The 21,646-nt window shown below is 39.9% G+C and overlaps 1 protein-coding gene across 6 annotated transcripts in view; it reads right to left on the bottom strand.

Annotated features, from left to right (window-relative positions):
* The window catches only part of LOC5512112, a 156,894-nt gene that overhangs the window by 32,359 nt on the left and 102,889 nt on the right, over nt 1–21,646 (bottom strand). For all 6 annotated transcript variants that reach the window (XM_048725343.1, XM_048725345.1, XM_048725346.1 and 3 more), the window contains 70 exons: nt 21,430–21,645; nt 21,285–21,317; nt 21,120–21,167; nt 20,816–21,031; nt 20,671–20,703; nt 20,519–20,566; nt 20,215–20,430; nt 20,070–20,102; nt 19,905–19,952; nt 19,601–19,816; nt 19,456–19,488; nt 19,291–19,338; nt 18,987–19,202; nt 18,842–18,874; nt 18,677–18,724; nt 18,373–18,588; nt 18,228–18,260; nt 17,677–17,883; nt 17,274–17,318; nt 16,967–17,185; nt 16,835–16,882; nt 16,654–16,683; nt 16,257–16,472; nt 16,154–16,186; nt 15,817–16,032; nt 15,672–15,716; nt 14,826–14,855; nt 14,387–14,602; nt 13,712–13,750; nt 13,323–13,538; nt 13,070–13,123; nt 12,777–12,992; nt 12,620–12,664; nt 12,463–12,528; nt 12,124–12,339; nt 12,008–12,052; nt 11,696–11,914; nt 11,580–11,624; nt 11,268–11,486; nt 10,859–10,903; nt 10,064–10,273; nt 9,875–9,919; nt 9,387–9,730; nt 9,050–9,293; nt 8,866–8,931; nt 8,562–8,780; nt 8,424–8,471; nt 8,242–8,271; nt 7,846–8,061; nt 7,710–7,754; nt 7,525–7,554; nt 7,141–7,344; nt 6,025–6,072; nt 5,837–5,866; nt 5,411–5,754; nt 5,074–5,317; nt 4,886–4,951; nt 4,582–4,800; nt 4,443–4,490; nt 4,258–4,287; nt 3,862–4,077; nt 2,743–2,790; nt 2,554–2,583; nt 2,128–2,471; nt 1,791–2,034; nt 1,606–1,671; nt 1,302–1,520; nt 1,163–1,210; nt 981–1,010; nt 585–800 (listed from right to left, as the gene is read on the bottom strand). In XM_048725343.1, the coding sequence (XP_048581300.1) occupies nt 585–800; nt 981–1,010; nt 1,163–1,210; nt 1,302–1,520; nt 1,606–1,671; nt 1,791–2,034; nt 2,128–2,471; nt 2,554–2,583; nt 2,743–2,790; nt 3,862–4,077; nt 4,258–4,287; nt 4,443–4,490; nt 4,582–4,800; nt 4,886–4,951; nt 5,074–5,317; nt 5,411–5,754; nt 5,837–5,866; nt 6,025–6,072; nt 7,141–7,344; nt 7,525–7,554; nt 7,710–7,754; nt 7,846–8,061; nt 8,242–8,271; nt 8,424–8,471; nt 8,562–8,780; nt 8,866–8,931; nt 9,050–9,293; nt 9,387–9,730; nt 9,875–9,919; nt 10,064–10,273; nt 10,859–10,903; nt 11,268–11,486; nt 11,580–11,624; nt 11,696–11,914; nt 12,008–12,052; nt 12,124–12,339; nt 12,463–12,528; nt 12,620–12,664; nt 12,777–12,992; nt 13,070–13,123; nt 13,323–13,538; nt 13,712–13,750; nt 14,387–14,602; nt 14,826–14,855; nt 15,672–15,716; nt 15,817–16,032; nt 16,154–16,186; nt 16,257–16,472; nt 16,654–16,683; nt 16,835–16,882; nt 16,967–17,185; nt 17,274–17,318; nt 17,677–17,883; nt 18,228–18,260; nt 18,373–18,588; nt 18,677–18,724; nt 18,842–18,874; nt 18,987–19,202; nt 19,291–19,338; nt 19,456–19,488; nt 19,601–19,816; nt 19,905–19,952; nt 20,070–20,102; nt 20,215–20,430; nt 20,519–20,566; nt 20,671–20,703; nt 20,816–21,031; nt 21,120–21,167; nt 21,285–21,317; nt 21,430–21,645 (8,655 nt within the window). The remainder of the gene's footprint in view (nt 1–584; nt 801–980; nt 1,011–1,162; nt 1,211–1,301; nt 1,521–1,605; nt 1,672–1,790; nt 2,035–2,127; nt 2,472–2,553; nt 2,584–2,742; nt 2,791–3,861; nt 4,078–4,257; nt 4,288–4,442; nt 4,491–4,581; nt 4,801–4,885; nt 4,952–5,073; nt 5,318–5,410; nt 5,755–5,836; nt 5,867–6,024; nt 6,073–7,140; nt 7,345–7,524; nt 7,555–7,709; nt 7,755–7,845; nt 8,062–8,241; nt 8,272–8,423; nt 8,472–8,561; nt 8,781–8,865; nt 8,932–9,049; nt 9,294–9,386; nt 9,731–9,874; nt 9,920–10,063; nt 10,274–10,858; nt 10,904–11,267; nt 11,487–11,579; nt 11,625–11,695; nt 11,915–12,007; nt 12,053–12,123; nt 12,340–12,462; nt 12,529–12,619; nt 12,665–12,776; nt 12,993–13,069; nt 13,124–13,322; nt 13,539–13,711; nt 13,751–14,386; nt 14,603–14,825; nt 14,856–15,671; nt 15,717–15,816; nt 16,033–16,153; nt 16,187–16,256; nt 16,473–16,653; nt 16,684–16,834; nt 16,883–16,966; nt 17,186–17,273; nt 17,319–17,676; nt 17,884–18,227; nt 18,261–18,372; nt 18,589–18,676; nt 18,725–18,841; nt 18,875–18,986; nt 19,203–19,290; nt 19,339–19,455; nt 19,489–19,600; nt 19,817–19,904; nt 19,953–20,069; nt 20,103–20,214; nt 20,431–20,518; nt 20,567–20,670; nt 20,704–20,815; nt 21,032–21,119; nt 21,168–21,284; nt 21,318–21,429; nt 21,646) is intronic.

Genomic DNA, 21,646 nt, shown 5'->3' with positions numbered 1-21,646 from the left:
GCTCACTGACAGCGAAGAAGAGCGACTTATTTGTATTACGCCAAATATCAATTTTCAAGATCTGTCATTGTCGACGACAATGAACAAGCGGAACGAGTGAGTAGACGCCTCAGATAGCCACACCACAGCCTAACTCTGCTGGTGGAATAATTTTCCAAAATTGCAAATTTAATTTTGGCTGAACTTTTTGTTAATTTTCGAGGGTTACAAATACAAATTTTGTTTTCCGGACAACTAAATCGATGCATTATTAATATTCAATCGTTCTTGTAATCATACTGTAAATCTGCGGCGAAAAAGTGGTAGTTCTGCTCATTTCTACTCAAGGTTTAATATGATGGTCCTTTATTAGTATTCACGGTTAATATCTACTTTAAACCTACTCCTCCTCATTAGTATTCTATTAACTTCATTCATATTTAATGAGCTCATATCAAAGCCCCTTTTTTCCTGCTGATACACCAAGCCTTCCCCGTTCTTTAAGATTGAAATTTTTCATAGGTATTCTAGTGAAATAAAGGACTTTCAAGAACAATGCAAAATGTGTCAATCATGTAAGAAACATATATAGGAACTCTACTTACGGACACGTCCTCTGCCGGCCAAGATAATGCGTTTGTTGGTTGTGCAAGCTGCCCGTTTAAGCTCGCACTCGTTGTCGTAATTCTTTCCATCTGATCCATAGACGGGGTCGTAGACTTTCTCGCATTTGGGTGGACACACGCAAGCTGGTTTGCCGTCATCCTGAACTTTACATGTCGAGTACGGTGGTGAATCGCAGCTAAAGCCAGCACATGGATCTGATTAAAGGGCAACAGTTAGTTTTGACGACAGCCTTCTCTGTTCAATGACAGATAATTTTTTTAAGGAAAATAAAACGCAATTGGTAAAAAAAGTAGAATATGATTTCAAGGAAAATATGCAACGTTAAAATCAAGCGCCTTCTAGTGTATATAAATATCAATAAGCGATTTGCCTACCTGGTGTTGTTGGAAGTTCAGTAGTCGTTGCTGAGAAAAAAAAACCTATATCAGAAGTTTTTTTAACGAGATGAAAAATTGATATGGGTCGCTATTTTGATTCCTTCTGTGGTGTTGTTTAAGGCAGAACTTAAATAAAAGTTTGGCTGATATATTTTCGTTAACGAAGCAATCAAAACTACCTTCAGTTGTTGGTGGAGGTGTTGTAGTTGGCAGTGGTGTTGTGGTTGCTGAAAATGGAGCAAATTAGTTATTGTGCATCACAAAGAAAGGATAAAGTCACAATTTATCCTCTTCAAAACATATAAGAACATTACTTACGGACACGTCCTCTGCCGGCCAAGATAATACGTTTGTTGGTTGTGCAAGCTGCCCGTTTAAGCTCGCACTCGTTGTCGTAATTCTTTCCATCTGATCCATAGACGGGGTCGTAGACTTTCTCGCATTTGGGTGGACACACGCAAGCTGGTTTGCCGTCATCCTGAACTTTACATGTCGAGTACGGTGGTGAATCGCAGTTGAAGCCAGCACATGGATCAGCTACAACGCAGAATAAAAAGATGAGCAATCAGATTTCGCCAAAACTTGAAATTATCCTGTGATCGCTGGATTCCCAAGACCTCACCTGTTGTTGGTGCTTGGGTTGTCGTCGGGGCTGCTAACGTTGTTGGTGGGAGTGTTCCAACAGGGACTGCAAACATTTTAGAATACATTTAGTTCGAGCAAACAGAGATCCACGAAAAAACAAATTCAAAGCAAGATCTATTGCAGTTAAGTAGGGCTTACAAAAACAGAAAAAAAAGGAATTACCTTGGAGGCAGATCTTGGATTTGATCTCATCAATCACAATCAACAAGTCGTCAAAGGATTCAGCCGTGAGCACGTTATCAGCAGAGCTAGCCATGCGCTTCAAGTCGGGCAAGTCCAGATTTGTGCCGATTCCAAGAGCGTAGATATTCACTCCCTTCTCCTTGATGGGTTGAGCAGCTCTATCAAGCTGGGTGAAGGGACCTTGATCTTTGGTTTGGATGCCGTCAGTTATAACAATTGCAACCTGTAAATGTACAATGCATTCAATGTATAAAAATTATAATAAGGAAGATACATCGAATAATGTATGAGATGGATATCAAATCCACTGATTCACCTTCGCAACATTGGTTCTCATTCCTTTAGCGGTAGTGAAGACCTGCTCGTTTGCTAAAGCGAGCGCCTTGTCAATAAATGTGTATCCTCGCTGGTGTCGCATGCGGTCCACAAATGTCTTATAGCCCTCTACAGTAATTTGTGAACCTTGCAAAGAGTTAAAGTCGAATGCTACTTCTGCCCCTGTGCTGTATACGACGGCGGCCATGTGATTTCCATCGGGTCCAACAGTGAACTCCTTGATGACACTATTCACAAAGGCCTTCATCTTGACCCAGTTTCTGCGTCCGATACTACCAGAGGAGTCTACCAAAAACGCCAAATCAACGATTCCCTTGCACTCAACTGTAAAATAATAACAAAAATATGCAATGTTAAAATCAAGCGCCTCCTAGTGTATATAGATATCAATAAGCGATTTGCCTACCTGGTGTTGTTGGAAGTGCAACAGTCGTTGCTGAAAAAAAAAAACACACTTATGTCAAAAGTTTTTTTAACGAAATTAAAATTTTACATCGGTCCTGAGTTTGATTGCTTCTGTGGTTTTGTTTAAGGCAGAACTCAAACAAGAGTTAGGCTGATATATTTTCGCTATTGAAGGGCAATCAAAAACTACCTGCAGTTGTTGGTAGAGGTGTTGTAGTTGGCAGTGGTGTTGTGGTTGCTGAAAATGGAATGAAATAGTGATTATGAATGGCACAGAAATGATAAAGTCACATTTTATCGGGTTAAATACCGAGGAAGGAGGCAGTCCGCCGGATAACAGCATAACAGCGCAGCCCAAAGGCTGTTATACCGCGAACGTCCGGCGTCCGAGGTATTTAACTAACTTATTACATGATCTATACCTAGTAAATAACAATTTTAAAGAAAGAAGACTGGGGAAAAATGCAAAAATAGTTAACTTTTTTTTGGAAAAAAAAAAAAACAATCAAGGTTCAGGTTATTATCGACCTGCAAGAAAACCCAGGTGAGAAGGGGGTTGATTGCACAAATTTGAAAAGCGCATTAGATTAATACTGTACATAATCAAAATGAACATTTAGACGGAGAAAGGCTGCCCCATACACGGACTACATTCTCAAAGGTGGAGTTGAATTGCAAAATTTTCGTAACTTGGAGTTTCAGTGTGAGCACGCTGCGAGAATGGAGCTCACTGACAGCGAAGAAGAGCGACTTATTTTTATTACGCCAAATATCAATTTTCAAGATCTGTCATTGTCGACGACAATAAACAAGCGGAACGAGTGAGTAGACGCCTCAGATAGACACACCACAGCCTAACTCTGCCGGTGGAATAATTTTCCAAAATTACAAATTTAATTTTGGCTGAACTTATTGTTAAATATCGAGGGTTACAAATACAAATTTTGCTTTCCTGACAACTAAATCGATGCATTATTAATATTCAATCGTTCTTGTAATCATACTGTAAATCTGCGGCGAAAAAGTGGTATTTTTGCTCATTTCTACTCAAGGTTTAATATGATGGTCCTTTATAAGTATTCACGGTTAATATCTACTTTAAACCTACTCCTCCTCATAAGTATTCTATTAACTGCATTCATATTTAACGAGCTCATATCAAAGCCCCTTTTTTCCTGCTGATACATCAAGCCTTCCCCGTTCTTTAAGATTGAAATTTTTCATAGGTATTCTAGTGAAATAAAGGACTTTCAAGAACAATGCAAAATGTGTCAATCATGTAATAAACATATATAGGAACTCTACTTACGAACACGTCCTCTGCCGGCCAAGATAATGCGTTTGTTGGTTGTGCAAGCTGCCCGTTTAAGCTCGCACTCGTTGTCGTAATTCTTTCCATCTGATCCATAGACAGGGTCGTAGACTTTCTCGCATTTGGGTGGACACACGCAAGATGGTTTGCCGTCATCCTGAACTTTACATGTCGAGTACGGTGGTGAATCGCAGCTAAAGCCAGCACATGGATCTGATTAAAGGGCAACAGTTAGTTTTGACAACAGCCTTCTCTGTACAATGACAGATAATTTTTTTAAGGAAAATATAACGTAATTGGTAAAAAAGGTAGAATATGATTTCAAGGAAAATATGCAATGTTGAAATCAGGCGCCTCCTAATGTATATAAATATCAATAAGCGATTTGCCTACCTGGTGTTGTTGGAAGTTCAGTAGTCGTTGCTGAGAAAAAAAAAACCTATATCAGAAGTTTTTTTTTAACGAAATGAAAAATTGATATGGGTCGCTATTTTGATCCCTTCTGTGGTGTTGTTTAAGGCAGAACTTAAATAAAAGTTTGGCTGATATATTTTCGTTAACGAAGCAATCAAAACTACCTTCAGTTGTTGGTAGAGGTGTTGTAGTTGGCAGTGATTTTGTGGTTGCTAAAAATGGAGCAAATTAGTTATTGTGCATCACAAAGAAAGGATAAAGTCACAATTTATCCTCTTCAAAACATATAAGAACATTACTTACGGACACGTCCTCTGTCGGCCAAGATAATACGTTTGTTGGTTGTGCAAGCTGCCCGTTTAAGCTCGCACTCGTTGTCGTAATTCTTTCCATCTGATCCATAGACGGGGTCGTAGACTTTCTCGCATTTGGGTGGACACACGCAAGCTGGTTTGCCGTCATCCTGAACTTCACATGTCGAGTACGGTGGTGAATCGCAGTTGAAGCCAGCACATGGATCAGCTACAACGCAGAATAAAAAGATGAGCAATCAGATTTCGCCAAAACTTGAAATTATCCTGTGATCGCTGGATTCCCAAGACCTCACCTGTTGTTGGTGCTTGGGTTGTCGTCGGGGCTGCTAACGTTGTTGGTGGGAGTGTTCCAACAGGGACTGCAAACATTTTAGAATACATTTAGTTCGAGCAAACAGAGATCCACGAAAAAACAAATTCAAAGCAAGATCTATTGCAGTTAAGTAGGGCTTACAAAAACGGAAAAAAAAAAAGGAATTACCTTGGAGGCAGATCTTGGATTTGATCTCATCAATCACAATCAACAAGTCGTCAAAGGATTCAGCCGTGAGCACGTTATCAGCAGAGCTAGCCATGCGCTTCAAGTCGGGCAAGTCCAGATTTGTGCCGATTCCAAGAGCGTAGATATTCACTCCCTTCTCCTTGATGGGTTGAGCAGCTCTATCAAGCTGGGTGAAGGGACCTTGATCTTTGGTTTGGATGCCGTCAGTTATAACAATTGCAACCTGTAAATGTACAATGCATTCAATGTATAAAAATTATAATAAGGAAGATACATCGAATAATGTATGAGATGGATATCAAACCCACTGATTCACCTTCGCAACATTGGTTCTCATTCCCCTAGCGGTAGTGAAGACCTGCTCGTTTGCTAAAGCGAGCGCCTTGTCAATAAATGTGTATCCTCGCTGGTGTCGCATGCGGTCCACAAATGTCTTATAGCCCTCTACAGTAATTTGTGAACCTTGCAAAGAGTTAAAGTCGAATGCTACTTCTGCCCCTGTGCTGTATACGACGGCGGCCATGTGATTTCCATCGGGTCCAACAGTGAACTCCTTGATGACACTATTCACAAAGGCCTTCATCTTGACCCAGTTTCTGCGTCCGATACTACCAGAGGAGTCTACCAAAAACGCCAAATCAACGATTCCCTTGCACTCAACTGTAAAATAATAACAAAAATATGCAATGTTAAAATCAAGCGCCTCCTAGTGTATATAGATATCAATAAGCGATTTGCCTACCTGGTGTTGTTGGAAGTGCAACAGTCGTTGCTGAAAAAAAAAACACACTTATGTCAAAAGTTTTTTTAACGAAATTAAAATTTTACATCGGTCCTGAGTTTGATTGCTTCTGTGGTTTTGTTTAAGGCAGAACTCAAACAAGAGTTAGGCTGATATATTTTCGCTATTGAAGGGCAATCAAAAACTACCTGCAGTTGTTGGTAGAGGTGTTGTAGTTGGCAGTGGTGTTGTGGTTGCTGAAAATGGAATGAAATAGTGATTATGAATGGCACAGAAATGATAAAGTCACATTTTATCGGGTTAAATACCGAGGAAGGAGGCAGTCCGCCGGATAACAGCATAACAGCGCAGCCCAAAGGCTGTTATACCGCGAACGTCCGGCGTCCGAGGTATTTAACTAACTTATTACATGATCTATACCTAGTAAATAACAATTTTAAAGAAAGAAGACTGGGGAAAAATGCAATAATAGTTAACTTTTTTTTGGAAAAAAAAAACAATCAAGGTTCAGGTTATTATCGACCTGCAAGAAAACCCAGGTGAGAAGGGGGTTGATTGCACAAATTTGAAAAGCGCATTAGATTAATACTGTACATAATCAAAATGAACATTTAGACGGAGAAAGGCTGCCCCATACACGGACTACATTCTCAAAGGTGGAGTTGAATTGCAAAATTTTCGTAACTTGGAGTTTCAGTGTGAGCACGCTGCGAGAATGGAGCTCACTGACAGCGAAGAAGAGCGACTTATTTTTATTACGCCAAATATCAATTTTCAAGATCTGTCATTGTCGACGACAATAAACAAGCGGAACGAGTGAGTAGACGCCTCAGATAGACACACCACAGCCTAACTCTGCCGGTGGAATAATTTTCCAAAATTACAAATTTAATTTTGGCTGAACTTATTGTTAAATATCGAGGGTTACAAATACAAATTTTGCTTTCCTGACAACTAAATCGATGCATTATTAATATTCAATCGTTCTTGTAATCATACTGTAAATCTGCGGCGAAAAAGTGGTATTTTTGCTCATTTCTACTCAAGGTTTAATATGATGGTCCTTTATTAGTATTCACGGTTAATATCTACTTTAAACCTACTCCTCCTCATAAGTATTCTATTAACTGCATTCATATTTAACGAGCTCATATCAAAGCCCCTTTTTTCCTGCTGATACATCAAGCCTTCCCCGTTCTTTAAGATTGAAATTTTTCATAGGTATTCTAGTGAAATAAAGGACTTTCAAGAACAATGCAAAATGTGTCAATCATGTAATAAACATATATAGGAACTCTACTTACTGCCGGCCAAGATAATGCGTTTGTTGGTTGTGCAAGCTGCCCGTTTAAGCTCGCACTCGTTGTCGTAATTCTTTCCATCTGATCCATAGACAGGGTCGTAGACTTTCTCGCATTTGGGTGGACACACGCAAGATGGTTTGCCGTCATCCTGAACTTTACATGTCGAGTACGGTGGTGAATCGCAGCTAAAGCCAGCACATGGATCTGATTAAAGGGCAACAGTTAGTTTTGACAACAGCCTTCTCTGTACAATGACAGATAATTTTTTTAAGGAAAATATAACGTAATTGGTAAAAAAGGTAGAATATGATTTCAAGGAAAATATGCAATGTTGAAATCAGGCGCCTCCTAATGTATATAAATATCAATAAGCGATTTGCCTACCTGGTGTTGTTGGAAGTTCAGTAGTCGTTGCTGAGAAAAAAAAAACCTATATCAGAAGTTTTTTTTTAACGAAATGAAAAATTGATATGGGTCGCTATTTTGATCCCTTCTGTGGTGTTGTTTAAGGCAGAACTTAAATAAAAGTTTGGCTGATATATTTTCGTTAACGAAGCAATCAAAACTACCTTCAGTTGGTAGAGGTGTTGTAGTTGGCAGTGATTTTGTGGTTGCTAAAAATGGAGCAAATTAGTTATTGTGCATCACAAAGAAAGGATAAAGTCACAATTTATCCTCTTCAAAACATATAAGAACATTACTTACGGACACGTCCTCTGCCGGCCAAGATAATACGTTTGTTGGTTGTGCAAGCTGCCCGTTTAAGCTCGCACTCGTTGTCGTAATTCTTTCCATCTGATCCATAGACAGGGTCGTAGACTTTCTCGCATTTGGGTGGACACACGCAAGATGGTTTGCCGTCATCCTGAACTTTACATGTCGAGTACGGTGGTGAATCGCAGCTAAAGCCAGCACATGGATCTGATTAAAGGGCAACAGTTAGTTTTGACAACAGCCTTCTCTGTACAATGACAGATAATTTTTTTAAGGAAAATATAACGTAATTGGTAAAAAAGGTAGAATATGATTTCAAGGAAAATATGCAATGTTGAAATCAGGCGCCTCCTAGTGTATATAAATATCAATAAGCGATTTGCCTACCTGGTGTTGTTGGAAGTTCAGTAGTCGTTGCTGAGAAAAAAAACCTATATCAGAAGTTTTTTTTAACGAAATGAAAAATTGATATGGGTCGCTATTTTGATCAATTCTGTGGTGTTGTTTAAGGCAGAACTTAAATAAAAGTTTGGCTGATATATTTTCGTTAACGAAGCAATCAAAACTACCTTCAGTTGTTGGTAGAGGTGTTGTAGTTGGCAGTGATTTTGTGGTTGCTGAAAATGGAGCAAATTAGTTATTGTGCATCACAAAGAAAGGATAAAGTCACAATTTATCCTTTCAACACATATAAGAACATTACTTACGGACACGTCCTCTGCCGGCCAAGATAATACGTTTGTTGGTTGTGCAAGCTGCCCGTTTAAGCTCGCACTCGTTGTCGTAATTCTTTCCATCTGATCCATAGACGGGGTCGTAGACTTTCTCGCATTTGGGTGGACACACGCAAGCTGGTTTGCCGTCATCCTGAACTTCACATGTCGAGTACGGTGGTGAATCGCAGTTGAAGCCAGCACATGGATCAGCTACAACGCAGAATAAAAAGATGAGCAATCAGATTTCGCCAAAACTTGAAATTATCCTGTGATCGCTGGATTCCCAAGACCTCACCTGTTGTTGGTGCTTGGGTTGTCGTCGGGGCTGTTAACGTTGTTGGTGGGAGTGTTCCAACAGGGACTGCAAACATTTTAGAATACATTTAGTTCGAGCAAACAGAGATCCACGAAAAAAAATTCAAAGCAAGATCTATTGCAGTTGAGTAGGGCTTACAAAAACGAAAAAAAAAAGGAATTACCTTGGAGGCAGATCTTGGATTTGATCTCATCAATCACAATCAACAAGTCGTCAAAGGATTCAGCCGTGAGCACGTTGTCAGCAGAGCTAGCCATGCGCTTCAAGTCTGGCAAGTCCAGATCTGTGCCGATTCCAAGAGCGTAGATATTCACTCCCTTCTCCTTGATGGGTTGAGCAGCTCTATCAAGCTGGGTGAAGGGACCTTGATCTTTGGTTTGGATGCCGTCAGTTATAACAATTGCAACCTGTAAATGTAAAATGCATTCAATGTATAAAAATTATAATAAGGAAGATACATCGAATAATGTATGAGATGGATATCAAATCCACTGATTCACCTTCGCAACATTGGTTCTCATTCCTTTAGCGGTAGTGAAGACCTGCTCGTTTGCTAAAGCGAGCGCCTTGTCAATAAATGTGTATCCTCGCTGGTGTCGCATGCGGTCCACAAATGTCTTATAGCCCTCTACAGTAATTTGTGAACCTTGCAAAGAGTTAAAGTCGAATGCTACTTCTGCCCCTGTGCTGTATACGACGGCGGCCATGTGATTTCCATCGGGTCCAACAGTGAATTCCTTGATGACACTATTCACAAAGGCCTTCATCTTGACCCAGTTTCTGCGTCCGATGCTACCAGACGAGTCGACCAAGAAAGCGACATCAACAATCCCTTTACATTTCACTAAAAAACACATTTGATTAGGTCAAACGTAAATCTTTATGAATCCCAATGATCCGTTTGTGAAAAATTTGGTAGTATGTTCTTAAGAATACATTATAATTGGTTGAGTAAATTGAATATTGCTTTAAGATTGCTTTATTTTACCTTGCGATGGCGGAGAAGTAGTAGTGATTGGAGGAACTGTCTCCGCTAAAAAAAAGAAAAATCGTAGTTGTTATTATCAATGACTTTGAAAACAGTTTGATATAGGTGTAAAGTCAAACCCCTATAAAGCGACAACTTTTCACGGTCCGAGGGTTAGCGCTTAGTAGAGCTATCACTGTTTATACTCACGACAAGGGAAGTAGCTAGATACGGTGATATTTTTATTGGCTTTGCAAGAGGCAGCTCGCATTAGACACTCATTGTTGTATGTTTTGCCATCGGAGCCGCACACTGGCATAAGCTTCTTGGGACACCTTCGCGGGCAGACGCATGTCGGGGTCCCGTCTACGCTCACACAAGTGGCATAAGGTGCGTCGCATTCAACTCCCTCACAAAGATCTGGAAAACAAAAAGACATCAGAAAATGTCATATTCAAATTCTTAATACCCTTACCATATTCCCATTACGGGCACTCGCACGCTTATTCTAAGACAGAGTAATAAAATATAAAAATGTGTGTAACAAAACAACGACGTAAAATCTTCATGATTACGTGTAATCTTCCCAAGTGTAATAATTAGAAATGAACCAAAAAAGGGTTTGTATGCAAACAATCTTTTTGGTTTATTTATGTATTAATGCAATTTCAAGGTTTGAGTAAATGTACAGCCTCTTCCGAAACCTAATATTACTATTTTCATAGAATCCATTTCCATCTAATTGATGTGAGGCGTTCAAACCACATTATTATATTTGTCAGACAGATTTAAGGTTATTAAATAAATCTGGATAGATATTTTGATTATTTCGCGTGATTTTATAACACAAGGTGCAAGTGAGTGACCCTTTAACTTGAGCTAACATCCGAGTCAAAGAAATTCCCCTTGAGGAAATTGAGCAAACGGGCTTTTAATGTATTAAAATTCCAAGCCGATAGATTCGGATTCTACACAAACTGCAATCTCTGCAATCTGATAAACTACCTTTTGTTGTTGGAACTGGTGTTGTTGTAGATGGCGGAGTGGTTGCTGCAGAAATACAACAATGGTAAAGGAATTTTTAATATATAGCAACATATTTCGAGATTCGTTATAGTATGTGAATGGATTTATACTAAATATATATATATATATATATATATTATAAATTTATTATAAATCATAAATTTATCATAAATCTCCTGATGAGTGGGCAACCACGAAACAGGCTTGTATACACGCATTATATATATATATATATAGATATTGAGTATTTATTACTGAGAATTATTAAAATCGTAACTTTTTTGAAGGTAGTGTGAGGTACGGGGTAATGACTATTGACTCATAGAAAACTCGAACTCGATATATATCAAGTTATAAACTATATAAACCGTCGACTTATTCAGCTTACGCGGTCCCAGGAAGGCCTCCAAAATAATTCGCTTGTTGGTGGTACAAGCTGCTAGTTTCAGCAAACACTCATTGTCGTAGATCTTGCCGTCTGATCCGCGCACGCGCTTAAGAATCTTTGAACATCCAGATTGACACACGCAAGCTGGTTTGTCGTCATCCTGAACTTTACAGGTCGAGTACGGTGGTGAATCGCAGTTGAAGCCAGCACATGGATCATCTATAAAGTATAACATCTCAATAACATCAATATTGCCATCGGTATTGCTATACCACAACCTTCCAACAACAAAGTGAAAGAAGAAGGATTTACCAGGACTTGTCGGCACGGGTGTTGTGGTGGGTGGTGATGTAGTTGCTATAAAGAGAAAAACGTTTCTATCACCTATCCATATTTTAGATCAGATTTTTTTTTATAGTAATACTTACGGACACGTCCTCTGCCGGCCAAAATGATACGTCTATTGGATGTGCACGCTGCCCGTTTAAGCTCGCACTCGTTGTCGTAGTTCTTTCCATCTGATCCATAGACTGGGTCGTAGACTTTCTCGCATTTGGGTGGACACACGCAAGCTGGTTTGTCGTCATCCTGAACTTTACATGTCGAGTACGGTGGTGAATCGCAGTTGAAGCCAGCACATGGATCATCTATAAAGTATAACATCTCAATAACATCAATATTGCCATCGGTATTGCTATACCACAACCTTCCAACAACAAAGTGAAAGAAGAAGGATTTACCAGGACTTGTCGGCACGGGTGTTGTGGTGGGTGGTGATGTAGTTGCTATAAAGAGAAAAACGTTTCTATCACCTATCCATATTTTAGATCAGATTTTTTTTTATAGTAATACTTACGGACACGTCCTCTGCCGGCCAAAATGATACGTCTATTGGATGTGCACGCTGCCCGTTTAAGCTCGCACTCGTTGTCGTAGTTCTTTCCATCTGATCCATAGACTGGGTCGTAGACTTTCTCGCATTTGGGTGGACACACGCAAGCTGGTTTGTCGTCATCCTGAACTTTACATGTCGAGTACGGTGGTGAATCACAGTTGAAGCCAGCACATGGATCTGATCAAACGGGTAATATTTAGTTTTGTCATAGCCTTTTCTGTTTAATAACGAGAGGGTATTTATTACAGGAAAATAAGAACCAAGTGGCAAAATAACAAGACTATCATTTCAAGGAACTACCTTGCGTCGTCGGTACTTGGGTTGTCGATGGCAGAGAAGTTGTGGTTGGTACTGGAGTTGCGGTTGCTTTAAAAAATACGTTTTCAGAATATTTTATTACAGATCCGATCTTTATTTTGCATAGCCATTACACGATTTAGATACTGTTTCAAATTACCTTTCGTTGTCGGAATTGCCGTCGTTATAGGGGGTGGCGTGGTGGCTGCATAAATAGATCATAGGTACGTATAACGTTAGCTTTTTTAAGAAACATTTTGCTTCTAATAAGAATTTAAATGTATAGATTATATAAACTGTTGACTTATTCAGCTTACGTGGTCCCAAGAAGGCCTCCATAATTATACGCTTGTTGGTGGTACAAGCTGCCTGTTTCAGCAAACACTCATTGTCGTAGATCTTGCCGTCTGATCCACGCACGCGCTTAAGAATCTCGGGACATTTAGAAGGACACACGCAAGCTGGTTTGCCGTCATCCTGAACTTTACATGTTGAGTACGGCGGTGTGTCGCAGTTGAAGCCAGTGCACGGATCTGTAGCGAGGAATACAATATTGGTTGTTCTCTTACATGTATCTTTGTGTTGAGTTTTATGAGCATATGTCTTTTACCTTGTGGGGTAGGGGTCGGGCTGCTTGTGGATACCGGAGGAACGGTAGTTCTACCTAAAGCAGAAGAACAAGATTATGTAGTTCTGCGAATCGTGGGCGCACTAAACCTTACTGATGGCACAAAGCTACAGAGTAGAGACACATAACGGATAGTGACCGTGGTATTCAATATCGTATGGAAAATCAGAGAAGTTGAACTAAATATTAGGAGTATTTGATGGATGAGAAATACGGCCTTTCGGCGGGCGCTAACCACATTCTCCGAAGGCTTTGAACCGCGTCCTGGTGTTGTCTGTACACGCCTTGAGTCTCAGGGAGCACAGATTATCGTACGTGACGCCATCAGTTCCACAAACGGGCTTCACTTCAGACGGACAGCCAGGCGGGCAGACACACACGGGCTTGCCATCTTGAGCCCGGCAAGTCGAGAAGGGCGGTGACTTGCACTGATAACCAGAGCAAGGGTCCACTACAAGTAGACATTCGTATGCAGGTAATGAATTAGTGTTGGTATTTACAGGTCTCTATATTAACAGTGCAGAATTTACTGCAATAAGTTCGACTTAAAGGTACTCTAATAATGACTGCACTATTTCGGGAATGATGATCTTATGATGATTCTTCGTGGTACGGAGTTCCTACCTGTTGGGCTTGGAGTAACACTGGGCTTCGGTGTGGATGCTGGAAATGAGGTAACAGTAGAATTTCAGGTTCTAATAGAAACATTCCGAGACTCCGAATTTCGTGAGTGTATGACAAACGCTAATACTACAAAATCAATCAAACTTTTGTAAGATATATCATAATATAGACTTCTTGGACACAACGACAGTCAAACATGGGAGGATAGACGTACTGTAAACAAGCTTCTTGGTTTTGATTTCTCTCAGAAATAATCTTCGTGTTCCGACCCTTTGGGTGGCCCAAGGGAAAAATTCATTAAAAAGCTAAATGCATCAAGCCTACGCGAAATGAGTCGCGCGATGCACTGATTTTACACTGTTTTTAAAGTATGTTTTATGAAGCTGTAAGCATTTCCTTTGTCTTGTGGTCAACAAGAAACTTTGACAGCAATGCTGGGTGCTGTTTTCAAGTCCCTTTATAGTTCAGGCTTACTCATACCCTGAAATATTGGTAGTGAAACTTAAAGTTGTTAATCACAGGAATCCACGAAAGATCGAGGAAATGGATAAAAAGGTTTACCTATAGCAGATGGGAGAGGAAAGAAACAGAAGAGGTAACCAAAACAGTAGATGACACGTAGTTATTTATACCAATCTATATACACTTGCGTTAAAAAAAAAAATTGGTACTCACGACAATGTCCAAAGCCCCTGACTCTTATTCGTTTCTTCTGTTGACAAGCAGTCAGCCTTAGCAAGCAGCTATTGTCGTAGGTTGTGCCATCGGAGCCACAGACATGTCGCAAGATCTTAGGGCAACCAGGAGGACACACGCAGCTTGGCTTACCATCACTCACCCGACAGGTAGAGTAAGGCGGCCATGTGCACAGATAGCCGACACATGGGTACGCTAAATAAGGGGAAAGAGCACAACTATGTTAGTTTATTAAATGTATAGCCGACAAACAGGCCCGGTAAAGGCATGATTACGTTTGTACCAAAAATATGGGTATACTATACAACGGCAAAAGGCGTAACTATACTCGTGCCGATGTGTACAAAAAAAGCAAAAAAAAAAAAGGGCTGTGTTAGATAATCATATTTGAGGAAAAGAAAAGGAAGTTACAACTAACCTCCTGTAGTTGGTGTAGAGGGGCGGGTCACTGCAAGGAATAGGGATGTTAGTACCTCAAGCTTAATTAATAGAAACAGCAATTACTGCTGAATCACCTTGAGCACAGGGATTAAATAAAGGAACATAATCATTTCAGCATTTATAAGCTTCGTTAAAAAGGTATTGCACCGAATCCTAAATACCGGACACGACAAAGGCCTACAACTAATCACGATACGCTCACACGAGATGCGTGATGGATTTGAAACTATATATAATCAATAAAACAATATTTCTCAGGTATGTAAAATAAACATAACGGGGAAGCTGTGCGAATTGATGAGCAAACTGACGTTAATCTCATTAAAATTATGATGCTCCAACAAAATATATCTTTGAAAAATAAAATACGGAACAATAGCCGCGAAATAAAATCAGGGCAAGATGTCTTCAATCAGCACAGAGTATCTTATTTGATCTATTTTCGTGTTTCATTAAAGATATAGTTTTGATTCGCAAAACCGCAAAGAATGATACACCTTTCTAGGAAGGGGGAAATGTATGTCAAATCTCAGAATAGTTCTAAAAAATCAAAGAAGGCCTGGTGTCCCAATATTAAAAATATTATAAAAAGCGTGCTTTTGTTACGTGGTAATGGGTCAATAAAAGTCAATAGACCGTATGCAATTTATCTAAATCTCACTTTCGCACCTTATTTAATATCACGCGTAAACAAATTATAGTATTTTGATTAAAAAATTATAAATAACAACGTGAACAACATTCTTTTGAAAAAACATCGACCTATAGTTGGAACCTAGCCTAAAAATGATTTTAAAGAAACATAAAAAGAGACAAGTACTACCTTCCGTTCTCGGAATTGGCGTTGTGGTAGGTGTTGGCGTGGTTGCTGAAGGTATAGAGATAAAAAAAACGGTATTAAAAAAACAACAACAACAAAGATTAAAGAGAAAATCAAAAAGTAATTTATTGACTTGTTCACAACTTACGCGGTCCCAGGAAGGCCTCCAAAATAATACGCTTGTTGGTGGTACAAGCTGCTAGTTTCAGCAAACACTCATTGTCGTAGATCTTGCCGTCTGATCCGCGCACGCGCTTAAGAATCTTTGAACATCCAGATTGACACACGCAAGCTGGTTTGCCGTTATCCTGAACTTTGCATGTCGAGTACGGCGGTGAATCGCAGTTAAAGCCAGCGCATGGATCTGAACAAATGGGTGACATTTAGTATTGCCATAGCCATCTATGTCCATTGACAGCGTGTTTTTATAGTGAAATAGAAACCAAATGGTAAAACAGCTAGAAAATAATTTCCAGAAACAATACCTTGCGTTGTCGTTGGCACTGGAGTTGTGGTTGCTTTTAAGAAAAAAACACTTTAAGCATTTTTCCACATTTAGGATCCGTTTTTTTTTATACTTATACTTACGGACACGTCCTCTGCCGGCCAAAATGATACGTCTATTGGATGTGCACGCTGCCCGTTTAAGCTCGCACTCGTTGTCGTAATTCTTTCCATCTGATCCATAGACTGGGTCGTAGACTTTCTCGCACTGGGGTGGACACACGCAAGCTGGTTTGCCGTCATCCTGAACTTTACATGTCGAGAACGGTGGTGAATCGCAGCTAAAGCCAGCACATGGATCTGATTAAAGGGCAACAGTTAGTTTTGACAACAGCCTTCTCTGTTCAATGACAGATAATTGTTTTAAGGAAAATAAAACGTAATTGGTAAAAAAAGGTAGAATATGATTTCAAGGAAAATATGCAATGTTAAAATCAGGCGCCTCCTAGTGTATATAAATATCAATAAGCGATTTGCCTACCTGGTGTTGTTGGAAGTTCAGTAGTCGTTGCTGAGAAAAAAAAACTATATCAGAAGTTTTTTTAACGAAATGAAAAATTGATATGGGTCGCTATTTAGATTCCTTCTGTGGTGTTGTTTAAGGCAGAACTTAAATAAAAGTTTGGCTGATATATTTTCGTTAACGAAGCAATCAAAACTACCTTCAGTTGTTGGTAAAGGTGTTGTAGTTGGCAGTGGTGTTGTGGTTGCTGAAAATGGAGCAAATTAGTTATTGTGTATCACAAAGAAAGGATAGAGTCACAATTTATCCTCTTCAACACAACATTACTTACGGACACGTCCTCTGCCGGCCAAGATGATACGTCTATTGGATGTGCACGCTGCCCGTTTAAGCTCGCACTCATTGTCGTAGTTCTTTCCATCTGATCCATAGACGGGGTCGTAGACTTTCTCGCATTTGGGTGGACACACGCAAGCTGGTTTGCCGTCATCCTGAACTTTACATGTCGAGAACGGCGGTGAATCGCAGTTGAAGCCAGCACATGGATCAGCTAAGAGGCACACAACCATAAATCACCGAATGTCACCAGGCTGTCCAGAGTTTATTAAGTCCACCTTGAAACTCACGCTGTAACATACCTGCAGTTGTGGTCACTTTAGTGGAAGTCAGTGGCTCAGTCGTCGCTAAAACATGGAAGCGGCGTTTAGTTTAAGAATAAGATTTACATCGCGCATATTGTCTAAGTAAAAAATAAATAAATAAATAAATAAACAAACAAATAAATAAATAAATAAATAAATAAATAAATAAATAAATAAATAAATAGGTTTAAGATTAAATGTCTTGGCTTAACAAGAACAATGTGAATGTTTTAAGGTTTATGATAGGTTTAGTTTTATATTATTTAGGCTGTTATAGAAGGCAAAATAAAGGCTTTTCGGTGACTCCTGTGAAGAATAAAACTACAAATATTAGTCAACATGGTAACAGCATTTGAAACAAAATTGTTCACAACAGTTTTCACGTCTTGAATATACTTACGACAAGGTCCTTCGCTGATCACTGTGATATCAGTGTCGGTTTGGCAGGCCTGCTGCTGCAAGGCGCATTCGCTATCGTACTGAGCACCATCCGAACCACAAACCGGTATGTTGATCAAAGGGCAGGAGCGACAGGTACAAATCGCCTCTCTTTCCACCGCCAAGCAGATGGCAAAAGGGGCAGTGCATACTGCATTTGTGCAAGGATCTGAGGATACATACATTTGAAAAAGCATCTCAGGGTCTGCACAAATAATTGAAAACTTTCCAAAACTTGATCAGTTGATACAGGCAAAAGTTTAAAAGAGTAATAAAATATATGTATATATCAGAGCTAAATATATGTTTTTGGTGAACCATATTATATAAATAAAGCTAAAGTTTTAACTTCTGTTGTCGGGGAAATCAATGTGGTCGGAGTTGCCGCAGTAGTGTCTAATAGGTGCAAAAATAAAATCAAAGTGAGAAGAAAACTCACTTAAAATAAATACGATTTCCCATAACGTTACAATCATCCGTAATGATTTAAAACATGGAATCTGATAAACCTACCTTCAGTAGTTGCTGACGATGTTGTTGTCTTGGCTGCAATCAGAAAAGGAAATATCTTAACTCAAAACGCTCATATCATCAAACCAAGTGAGGCAGAGCATATATAAGTCGAGGTATAGCGAACATTCAAAACTAATTTACTTACGGTAACGACCAAAGCCTGCGATTAGGATACGGCTCTTGGATTTGCAGGCTGACAACTTCAACAAGCACTCGTTGTCGTAATCCTTTCCATCACTCCCGTACACAGGTTTGAGAATCTCAGGACATGGTTCTACGCATACACATGTGGGTTTGTCGTCCTGTACTTTGCATGTGGAGTATGGTGGAGAATCACAAGTTACACCAGAGCAAGGTCCTGCTGCAAGAATGAAATGCAAAATTAGATTGTTAACCATTTTCCAACTAATACAGAAGATCAGATAATCTCAGTAAAGATATGGTTTTACCTTCTGTTGTCGGGGAAATCAATGTGGTCGGAGTTGCCGCAGTAGTGCCTAATAGGTGCAAAATTAAAATCAAAGTGAGAAGAAAACGCACTTCGACTAAATACGAGTTCTCATAAGGTTTCAATCTTCCGTAATGATTTGAAACATTGAATCTGATAAACCTACCTTCAGTAGTTGCTGACGATGTTGTGCTCTTGGCTGCAATCAGAAAAGGAAATATCTTAACTCAAAACGCTCATATCATCGAACCAAGTGAGGCCGAGATTATAAAAGTCGAGGTAAAGCAAAAATTCAAAACTCCTTTACTTACGGTAGCGACCAAAGCCTGCGATTAGGATACGGCTCTTGGATTTGCAGGCTGCCAACTTCAACAAGCACTCGTTGTCGTAATCCTTTCCATCACTCCCGTACACAGGTTTAAGAATCTCAGGACATGGTTCTACGCATACACATGTGGGTTTGTCGTCCTGTACTTTGCATGTGGAGTATGGTGGAGAATCACAAGTCACACCAGAGCAAGGTCCTGCTGCAAGAATGAAATGCAAAATTAGATTGTTAACCATTTTCCAACTAATACAGAAGATCAGATAATCTCAGTAAAGCTAAGGTTTTACCTTCTGTTGTTGGGGAAATCAATGTGGTCGGAGTTGCCGCAGTAGTGCCTAATAGGTGCAAAAATAAAATCAAAGTGAGAAGAAAACTCACTTAGACTAAATAAGATTTACCATAACGTTTCAATCATCCGTAATGATTTGAAACATGGAATCTGATAAACCTACCTTCAGTAGTTGCTGACGATGTTGTGGTCTTGGCTGCAATCAGAAAAGGAAATATCTTAACTGAAAACGCTCATATGATCAAACCAAGTGAGGCAGAGATTATAAAAGTCGAGGTATAGCGAACATTCAAAACTCCTTTACTTACGGTAACGACCAAAGCCTGCGATTAGGATACGGCTCTTGGATTTGCAGGCTGCCAACTTCAACAAGCACTCGTTGTCGTAATCCTTTCCATCACTCCCGTACACAGGTTTGAGAATCTCAGGACATGGTTCTACGCATACACATGTGGGTTTGTCGTCCTGTACTTTGCATGTGGAGTATGGTGGAGAATCACAAGTCACACCAGAGCAAGGTCCTGCTGCAAGAAGGAAATGCAAAATTATATTGTTAACCATTTTCCAACCGATACAGAAAATCAGGTAATCGCGGTAAAGCTAAAGTTTTACCTTCCGTTGTCGGGGAAATCAATGTGGTCGGAGTTGCCGCAGTAGTGCCTAATAGGTGGAAAAATAAAACCAAAGTGAGAAGAAAACGCCATTAGATTAAATACGACTTCCCATAACGTTTCAATCATCCGTAATGATTTGAAACATGGAATCTGATTAACCTACCTTCAGTAGTTGCTGACGATGTTGTGGTCTTGGCTGCAATCAGAAAAGGAAATATCTTAACTTAAAACGCTCATATCATCAAACCAAGTGAGGCAGAGATTATAAAAGTCGAGGTATAGCGAACATTCAAAACTCCTTTACTTACGGAAACGACCAAAGCCTGCGATTAGGATACGGCTCTTGGATTTGCAGGCTGCCAACTTCAACAAGCACTCGTTGTCGTAATCCTTTCCATCACTCCCGTACACAGGTTTGAGAATCTCAGGACATGGTTCTACGCATACACATGTGGGTTTGTCGTCCTGTACTTTGCATGTGGAGTATGGTGGAGAATCACAAGTCACACCAGAGCAAGGTCCTGCTGCAAGAAGGAAATGCAAAATTATATTGTTAACCATTTTCCAACCGATACAGGAAATCAGGTAATCGCGGAAAAGCTAAAGTTTTACCTTCAGTTGTCGGGGAAATCAATGTGGTCGGAGTTGCCGCAGTAGTGCCTAATAGGTGGAAAAATGAAGAAAACGCCATTAGATTAAATACGACTTCCCATAACGTTTCAATCATCCGTAATGATTTAAAACATGGAATCTGATTAACCTACCTTCAGTAGTTGCTGACGATGTTGCGGTCTTGGCTGCAATCAGAAAAGGAAATATCTTAACTCAAAACGCTCATATGATCCAACCAAGTGAGGCAGAGATTATAGAAGTCGAGGTATAGCGAACATTCAAAACTCCTTTACTTACGGTAGCGACCAAAGCCTGCGATTAGGATACGGCTCTTGGATTTGCAGGCTGCCAACTTCAACAAGCACTCGTTGTCGTAATCCCTTCCATCACTCCCGTACACAGGTTTGAGAATCTCAGGACATGGTTCTACGCATACACATGTGGGTTTGTCGTCCTGTACTTTGCATGTGGAGTATGGTGGAGAATCACAAGTCACACCAGAGCAAGGTCCTGCTGCAAGAAGGAAATGCAAAATTAGATTGTTAACCATTTTGCAACCGATACAGAACATCAGATAATCTCAGTAAAGATAAGGTTTTACCTTCTGTTGTCGGGGAAATCAATGTGGTCGGAGTTGCCGCAGTAGTGCCTAATAGGTGCAAAAATAAAATCAAAGTGAGAAGAAAACTCACTTAGAATAAATAAGATTTACCATAACGTTTCAATCATCCGTAATGATTTGAAACATGGAATCTGATAAACCTACCTTCAGTAGTTGCTGACGATGTTGTGGTCTTGGCTGCAATCAGAAAAGGAAATATCTTAACTCAAAACGCTCATATGATCAAACCAAGTGAGGAAGAGATTATAAAAGTCGAGGTACAGCGAACATTCAAAACTCCTTTACTTACGGTATCGACCAAAGCCTGCGATTAGGATACGGCTCTTGGATTTGCAGGCTGCCAACTTCAACAAGCACTCGTTGTCGTAATCCTTTCCATCACTCCCGTACACAGGTTTTAGAATCTCAGGACATGGTTCTACGCATACACATGTGGGTTTGTCGTCCTGTACTTTGCATGTGGAGTATGGTGGAGAATCACAAGTCACACCAGAGCAAGGTCCTGC

This window comes from Nematostella vectensis, chromosome 3, assembly GCF_932526225.1.
Source record: "Nematostella vectensis chromosome 3, jaNemVect1.1, whole genome shotgun sequence".
Classification (NCBI taxonomy): domain Eukaryota; kingdom Metazoa; phylum Cnidaria; class Anthozoa; order Actiniaria; family Edwardsiidae; genus Nematostella; species Nematostella vectensis.
This window is presented reverse-complemented; position numbering and strand designations above follow the sequence as displayed.